At 41.2% G+C, this 8785-nt stretch overlaps 1 protein-coding gene across 2 annotated transcripts in view; it reads right to left on the reverse strand.

Moving 5' to 3' along the window:
- Positions 1-7457, reverse strand: part of cry3a (cryptochrome circadian regulator 3a) — a 32167-nt gene extending 24710 nt beyond the window's left edge. Inside the window, exons 1-2 of one of the 2 annotated variants that reach the window (XM_060932076.1) lie at positions 7317-7457; positions 2995-3166 (exon numbers count right to left, since the gene is read on the reverse strand). In XM_060932076.1, the coding sequence (XP_060788059.1) occupies positions 2995-3152 (158 nt within the window). In that variant the 5' untranslated portion in view covers positions 3153-3166; positions 7317-7457. Of the gene's footprint in view, positions 1-2994; positions 3209-7316 lie in introns of both variants that reach the window. The other variant, XM_060932077.1, reaches the window with a different exon arrangement.
- Between the last annotated feature and the right edge of the window lie 1328 nt (positions 7458-8785).

The following is an 8785-nucleotide window of genomic DNA, read 5'->3' on the forward strand; positions in this document are numbered from 1 at the left end:
CATGGTGAGCAGAAAAGCATCTCAGCGTGCAACAGCAGAAGACCACACTGGGTTCCCACTCCTGCTAGCCAAGAACAGGAATTTTAGAACCAAGAACAAGTTCCTATTAAAGTGGCCGGTGAGTGTATAATTCAATTACTCCATACATAAAATTATAAAGCCTTCTGTTTATTTCCACTTTTAAATAAAAAAAATAAATCTATATATTCAATAAAGTCTCAGACTTTTGGACCAAACTGTAGGTGTGTTGGGGGGGCGTGATTGTAATTGTGAAACCAACAAAACAAATAAAAGGCCAGAATCAGCAACCAAACAATAAGGTTTTTTTTTTACATTTAACTAAGTTTAAGTAAACACGTGCTCCAATTCATTTGGTTGGTGTCAAGACATGGCCTGGTTAATCTCCCACATGTGTCTGTGCTCTGGCTAAAGTGTTCAGACTGAGCCCAAAGTCAGATGGACCGCCGGCAAAGCCGTGATTAGGGGCCAGACAGCAAAGCTGCCCATGCTCCACATAGAAAACTCCCCCCGCCCTGCCATGTTTCCATTATACAACTCCCTGATAGACTGCTTAAAAAGAAAGGGAAAAAAAGAAAAAAAAAGCCCACACTTATTTTCTGAGCTTCATTCACAAAAGCATGCACTGATTTACAAAATCAATGAGTATTAGAAAATAGCATGAATCAGTCAACTGCTTAAATATTACTAATAAATACATTATATAAACTCATTAATTTGTTTGACCTACAGTGTGTGTCCTCTGAATGGGTTGCTGAAAACTCCCATTTTTCGACGCTTTGCTCAGTCATACATCACTTATATAACTGCCCTGCCCTACATATGAACACGTAAGCATGCAGCCACTGGAGGGCATGAAATTAGCCTAGTGACCTGCTTTCAACTACAATAGCGCTTCCTATACCTTCCAAAAGAAAGAAAATATCTCGTTTCCGGCATCGATTTCTCTGGGTCATGTGATAGTCTACCACTACATAGGGTGTGCAGCAGGATATTTTTTTAAAGTTACAATGACAAACTCATGGGCACTGAAGTTTTAAAAAAAAAAAAGGGGGGGGGACAGAATAATCGCAACGTTCTGACACTAAAAGTCATTCTTGTCTGACTGGTCTCATATTCCTGCAGGTGATACTAAGGCATCACACCGTCACACTTCTTGCTATTCAACAGGCATGATAACTATATAAAGGGTGACATCTATATATTCTTTTTTTTCACTGTTTTCAGAAGTGATTTTATGTGAAGCCTGTTGCTTATACACATTAAACATGATGAAAACGGGTCAAACCGTATTCATCACTAAGACCTACTGACACGGTAGACTCACTGAAGAATCATAGTCCATTAGACAGGATATACTGCAGTCATTTTATTCATTAAAAAAGTGGCACTCTTATTTGAAACACTCCATAAATTAAATCTGCCCATGAGACTTCTGAGGTTTAAGCATTTACTGTGTACATCATGCATTACAGGAACAGTTACATAAGCAGGAGTCAAAAGAAAACCGTATAAGTGCATACATTAGAAAAACGATGCATTAAATTGTAGTGAAAAAGTTAAAAGTACTATCGGGCCATTGTTTTCAAAGGCCCCTTCTACTGCTACTTTAAGCCGGATACAATTTTGCGACACCTATTTGCAGTAAACAATGCAAATTAAAAAAAGAAAATAATGTTCTCATTTGACTTACCTGCATATTATGACAAACACCTTAATTATTAGTTTATACTGAAGGCTTCAGTGTTAACAGGTTCATAGACTGTTCATGTTTAGGTTGCAGCACATTAGATTGAATAGACATAATACTTGCCTTCATGCAACAAATATTCAACCAGGACTGGGGATATTATAAATACACATGCAGCTAATGAGAACAGGTGCACTCACGTGTACATTACTTTTAATGTGATAATCTGGTGAACTGCTGTTTAAAGCAGACTAACATTTTCCATTCAGTAAATTAGCGAAGATTAATGACATGATCTGTGACAGACTGCTTCCAATTTGGGCTGACTCCACTTTCAGCATCTGTTAATCTCTTAGTTGGCCTACTTTCTCATGAGAATCAGCAATCATGCTAACAAAGCAACGATCCCCAGTGTGGTTGAACTGCTATGTGCTGCTATATTTAAAATGACACAATATAGAAATGATCAGTGTGACAGCATCAGGTCTGGGAGAAGGTATCTTGTTTTAGATCAATGTTCATTTCGCTTTACTATGAAAATAAATAAATAAAGTCAGAATGCAGTTAAGTGAAACCGAAGAGTAATTAGTGCACTGACTTAAACAAAGCACTGTGTTGCCTTGAATGTATTCATTTAATATGTATGAGCATATATAATAATGCTATAGTAGTATACTACTGCTATCTGTATACTGCATGAAGCACACCTTGTACAACTTAGTAATGTAGGTAGTTAATTAAAAACTGGTCAGTATGGTAGAATTCCTCAGGTGACAATACAACTAATGTGTGCAATTAGCATGCCATGGTCTCATACAAAAAGTACTTATATTCCAAGTATAGTTTGTATTAGGTCAATGGTTACTCACATTTCAGGTTAAGGTAATAATGAGAACCCTTTGTTATTCAAGATTATTTGTTAAGTGATACTTTAGTGATAACATTTCCCTGTTTTTGTGAACCAAGCACATAAATGATCATATAGAATACAATTACTTATTTTTATAATAATAATAATAATAATAATAGATAGATAGATAGATAGATAGATAGATAGATAGATAGATAGATAGATAGATAGATAGATAGATAGATAGATAGATAGATAGATAGATAGATAGACAGACTCAGCAAGTACTTCACAGACATGGACAACTACAACTATGTGGTTTATTTTGCAAGATTTAGAAACATAAATTTATGCTACAGGGAGCATGCATAATACTTCAGATTCACTGCTAACTTAACCATCAGTAGTACATAACAAAACCCAAAAACCCACTCACCTCCACCTGTTGACCCCAAGGTTGGAGGACCCAGCAAACCAGGGGTCCAGGAAGTAAACACAGCGGATGGTGCCTGCACCCCGCACTGCCTCCTGAAGTGCAGGGTTGTCATGCAGACGCAGGCCCTTCCGAAACCAGTGGATGGAATTTGGGGCCATGTTCAGTATGTCAGCTTTACATGATGAAGAAACAGGAAAACAGTCTGTTAGCAAACCTATGAAAGAGGATCGGCTCATTACTCATAGGCCAAATTCAAATATCTCATCTCATTATCTCTAGCCGCTTTATCCTGTTCTACAGGGTCGCAGGCAAGCTGGAGCCTATCCCAGCTGACTACGGGCGAAAGGCGGGGTACACCCTGGACAAGTCGCCAGGTCATCACAGGGCTGACACATAGACACAGACAACCATTCACACTCACATTCACACCTACGGTCAATTTAGAGTCACCAGTTAACCTAACCTGCATGTCTTTGGACTGTGGGGGAAACCGGAGCACCCGGAGGAAACCCACGCGGACACGAGGAGAACATGCAAACTCCGCACAGAAAGGCCCTCACCGGCCACGGGGCTCGAACCCGGACCTTCTTTCTGTGAGGCGACAGCGCTAACCACTACACCACCGTGCCGCCCCCAAATTCAAATATGTAAAAAAATAAAATAAAATAAAACCCACACCACAACACCTTTAAGAAAACATTAAATAAATAAATTATTTGCATTGCAATTTGATCAAATCACTATGATCACAGGTTTAAAAATACATCATTATACATTATGTATAAAATATATAATGCTTCTTATAACATGTACGTTATACGTATTATGCATAATGTACATCATTATACAAAAATATCACAGATTTCAGGATAAATCATGCTAAACAGTACACAACCAATACCAATGAGCATCAGTTTCTCTATTTATAACCAGTTAGATGAGAGGTTTTCAACAACAACAAAATGTACGCTTATTAAGTTTTTACTACCATAAATATCTGCCTATGACCACTGAGCCTAGAATAGTTATCTGCTTTCCAAAATACTCTTTTCCTTCATGACTGGGGACTGACTGCTCAGATTCTGGCATACAGTACATCCTGTCCATCTGTGCTATCTGCAAGAATTCTCCATCAGTGACGTTCAGTTTTCTTGGCTGCATCTGATTCAGAGTGCTGACGCATTAGTGATGTAAATGCTGGCATGAACTTCAAGCGGGATTCCAAAAGCTATTTTGTCACAATTTACTGTTCATCACCATTCAAACTCGAACACACAGGTTCCCAACCGTGGTCTCAGAGTACTCTCTGTCCTGCTTTTTTCAGTATTTTCCCTCCTCTAACAAACCTGTTCCACTTACTCAGGTAATTATCAGCCATTCCTTACTTGAAATGGGTGTGTTAGAGTAGGCTAAACATTAAAATATGCAGAACAGTGAGTGCTCCAGAACCAAGGTTGTGAACATGTGCTTAAACACTCTGTTACACTGCAACAAAGCTCAGATTTTATGATTTTAAGCGATGTGCAATCGCCTGGTAGAGAAAAAAAACTTGTCTGAGAAGAGAGTGCATGCAGCATTATTATAATTAAAAGCAAGGACAAGTCTTCACAGATGCAGAAACATGTTACTATTCTTAATGAAAGGACGTATTTGTTAAAAAGTTACAAGAACTCGTTATTCTATAGTCTCTGCGTGCCAACATCTGTAATTCATCATTCACCTTAATGCCTGATTTTAGCATGAAACATAAACACCATTTCCTACCCCGTCTCTCCTTCAGCCTGCTCTTCAAACAGTATTTACTGTTCAGCATAAGACTGATTTATACAATGAAGTAGCTAAGAGAAGTTTTAAAAAGTCCAGGAAAACAGACAACTGTTTTCTCTCTCTCTCTTCTCCCCCCCAAATCTGAGTTACATGTCAATCCTGAGATCGAGATGCTGACCTCTTCTACTCCTCGGAACCTGCCTGATCCATCCTGATGCCCTACGTCTGGCTGGAGTCTCATCACATCGCTCGTGTGGAGGATGGCCCCATATGGACAGTTGAAAGTCACACTTGGAAGATGCTCTGGACACTTACAGTAATGCTTTTATGGCTGAGGACTACAGTTGACTTGCTAACTTTAGGACTGCAGTTGTCAGGAACAGTTTTGCACTGAAGTTTCCATCAATGAAGAGTTATAACATCAACGAAACTGACTTCATGTTAAAACTGTTAATGTTATGGTCATGTTGTCTGTTGTTGCCCAAATGAGAATGGGTTCCCTTTTGAGTCTGGTTCCTCTCAAGGTTTCTTCCTCATGTCATCTGAGGGAGTTTTTCCTTGCCATCATTGCCACAGGCTTGCTCATTGGGGATAGATTAGGGATAAAATTAGCTCATGCTTTAAGTCATTCAAATTCCGTAAAGGGGCGGCATGGTGGTGTAGTGGTTAGCACTGTCACCTCACAGCAAGAAGAAACCTTTATTCGTCACATGCACACTTCAAGCACAGTGAAATTCATCCTCTGCATTTAACCCATCTGAAGCAGTGAACACATGCACACACACCCAGAGCAGTGGGCAGCCTAGAGCGCCCAGGGAGCAGTCAGGGGTTCGGTACCTTGCTCAAGGGCACCTCAGCCCAAGGCCACCCCACGTCAACCTAACTGCATGTCTTTGGACTCTGGGGGAAACCGGAGCACCCGGAGGAAACCCACGCAGACACAGGGAGAACATGCAAACTCCACACAGAAAGGCCCTCGTCGGCCGCTCGGCTCGAACCCGTAACCTTCTTACTGTGAGGCAACCGTGCTAACCACTACACCACCGTGCCCAGCAAGAAGGTCCTGGGTTCGAGCCGAGCGGCCGACGAGGGCCTTTCTGTGTGGAGTTTGCATGCTCTCCCCGTGTCTGTGTGGGTTTCCTCCAGGTACTCCAGTTTCCCCCACAGTCCAAAGGTTAGGCTAATTGGTGACTCTAAATTGACCGTAGGTGTGAATGTGAATGGTTGTCTGTGTCTATGTGTCAGCTCTGCGATAACCTGGCGACTTGTCCAGGGTGTACCCCGCCTTTCGCCTGTAGTCAGCTGGGATAGGCTCCAGCTTGCCTGCGACCTTGCAGAAGGATAAAGCGGCTAGAGATAATGAGATGAGGGTCGCAGGCAAGCTGGAGAAAACAGCCACAGCAGTATAATAAATAATCTCATCTCATCTCATTATCTCTAGCCGCTTTATCCTGTTCTACAGGGTCGCAGGCAAGCTGGAGCCTATCCCAGCTGACTACGGGCGAAAGGCGGGGTACACCCTGGACAAGTCGCCAGGTCATCACAGGGCCGACACATAGACACAGACAACCATTCACACTCACATTCACACCTACGGTCAATTTAGAGTCACCAGTTAACCTAACCTGCATGTCTTTGGACTGTGGGGGAAACCGGAGCACCCGGAGGAAACCCACGCGGACACGGGGAGAACATGCAAACTCCGCACAGAAAGGCCCTCGCCGGCCACGGGGCTCGAACCTGGACCTTCTTGCTGTGAGGCGACAGCGCTAACCACTACACCACCGTGCCGCCCGCTTGCGACCCTGTTGGACAGTATAAGCGGCTAGAGATAATGGATGGATGGATGGAAATTCTGTAAAGCTGTTTTGCAACAATGTCTATTGTTAAAAGTCTTCTATTATTATTCTATTGGCCTCAGTCTTCTACACCTTAATCCCACTTCTATGTGGGTAAGCAGAGCTATAGGATAGGGTTAAGGGTCTTGCCCATGGGCAGCAGTTAGGTGGTGCTGGGGCTGATCAGTAACCCAAAGCCCATTGAGTCACCACTATCCCTAAATAACATGATGCAGCTTAGCCAACGTCTTACACAACACCAGGTTATAAATAAATTAATTAATTAATAAAAAAAAGTGAAAAACGTTCGAGAACCGTTTGGCTCCTGGTAATCATTTTCGGTCCTTTTGAGAGCTAGTGTGAGGAAAGTAAAATGATGTGTGAGATGATGAAGACTCAGAGCCAGGGTCCTGAACATCTTACAGAGTGGAAATGAGGTCAATGCAAACTGGGAGAAACTGAACACACTCCGTCAGTAAACACTGATTCACACGCGTACGAGTCATCCAAATATAACAAAACCTCGACACTGTTACTCGACTATTCCTTAATGAAACGTATGGACATATTCGGAAGCTATTACTAGAAAACTTTGAGACAGAAACAGGAATGAAATTGGGTCACCGCCGCGCGAGTTATGTAACTCCGACAGCGCACTTTTCATTTATAGCATTTTAGCACATAATGGAAAAGAAACGACTGCAGCAGACACGTTACCTTTAAATGTTATGTCGGTCCTGAAGAAAAGACCATCTCTTTTCACGATATTTTCGGACGCTCTGCTCGAAACGTCGCCGGTCGTGCCCTTGCCGCTGCGCACCAACCAAACCAGACACACAGATACGCGTTCTGCTCCGTCTCGAGCTCAGCAGCACAGAGTCTGTGTGTGTGTGTCGAGTTCCCTGTGAAAGCAGCGGCCCTTGTGATTGGCCGAAACAAAGTCACGTGACAAAGTCAGCCTCACGTTTAGGAAGCGTGGAGTCTTATGAATCGATAGAACTGACTGATATGGCAGCTGAGACAAAAACAGTAGCTTGTTATTTTCGATGTCAGTAAACTAAGGTCTGGATTGTGTAGAACATTCCAGAGCCTATATGAAGTACAACCTAGGTCTATTCTGGACTATTGTATATAAAGCTCTGCTACAGAATAAAGCATGATTAATAATAGTTAAGGTTGCTAGGATTGTGCTGTCAGTAATAGCAAAATTCATTCATTCATTCATTCATTCATTCATTCATTCATCTATGTATTTTTTTTTTCATTTGACCTAGCGTATTTGGTGGTATAAAGACACACAGAGACATATGAATACAAAAATAAAATTAAACAATGCAATAAATAACAAATACAATAACAAACTTATTTATTGATTTGTTTTCTTTTTCTTTTTGTTAATCTTTGTATTTAGCCCTATTAATTTCTGTATTCTGTCTCGATGATGAGAGTGTAATACTCTGGGAAAACAATGAGATTTAAAACAGGTTTTCACTGTAAACTATGAGCTCTGGTGATGGTCCTGCATCATGATCAATATTTACTGAAGTTAAACAACAACAACAAGCCACTGCTAAGCTACAAGCTAGGTTGAGAGTTGAGGGATAGTCTGACTAACGAGAAAATCTCTGAGTTAAATATAGGCTCAGTTTGTGAAAAGTTTCCTAATGAGGTTTAGATAGACACAGTGGTGGTTGAAAGTTCGTGAACCCTTCAGAATGTTCTATATTTCTGCATAAATAGGACCTAAAACATCATCAGATTTTCACACAAGTCCTATGTAAATAAAGAGAACCCAGTTAAACAAATGAGACAAAAATATTATACTTGGTCATTTATTTACTGAGGAAAATGATCCAATATTACATATCTGTGAGTGGCAAAAGTATGTGAACCTTTGCTTTCAGTATCTGGTGTGACCCCCTTGTGCAGCAAAAACTGCAACTAAACGTTTCCGGTAACTGTTGATCAGTCCTGAGTCCATTCCTCCGTACAGAACAGCTTCAACTCTGGGATGTTGGTGGGTTTCCTCACATGAACTGCTCACTTCAGGTCTTTCCACAACATTTCGATTGGATTAAGGTCAAGACTTTGACTTGGCCATTCCAAAACATTAACTTTATTCTTCTTTAACCATTCTTTGGTAGAACGACTTGTGTGTTTAGGGTCATTGTCTTGCTGCATGACCC

This window comes from Neoarius graeffei, chromosome 10 (genome assembly GCF_027579695.1).
Source record: "Neoarius graeffei isolate fNeoGra1 chromosome 10, fNeoGra1.pri, whole genome shotgun sequence".
In the NCBI taxonomy this organism is placed as follows: Eukaryota; Metazoa; Chordata; class Actinopteri; order Siluriformes; family Ariidae; genus Neoarius; species Neoarius graeffei.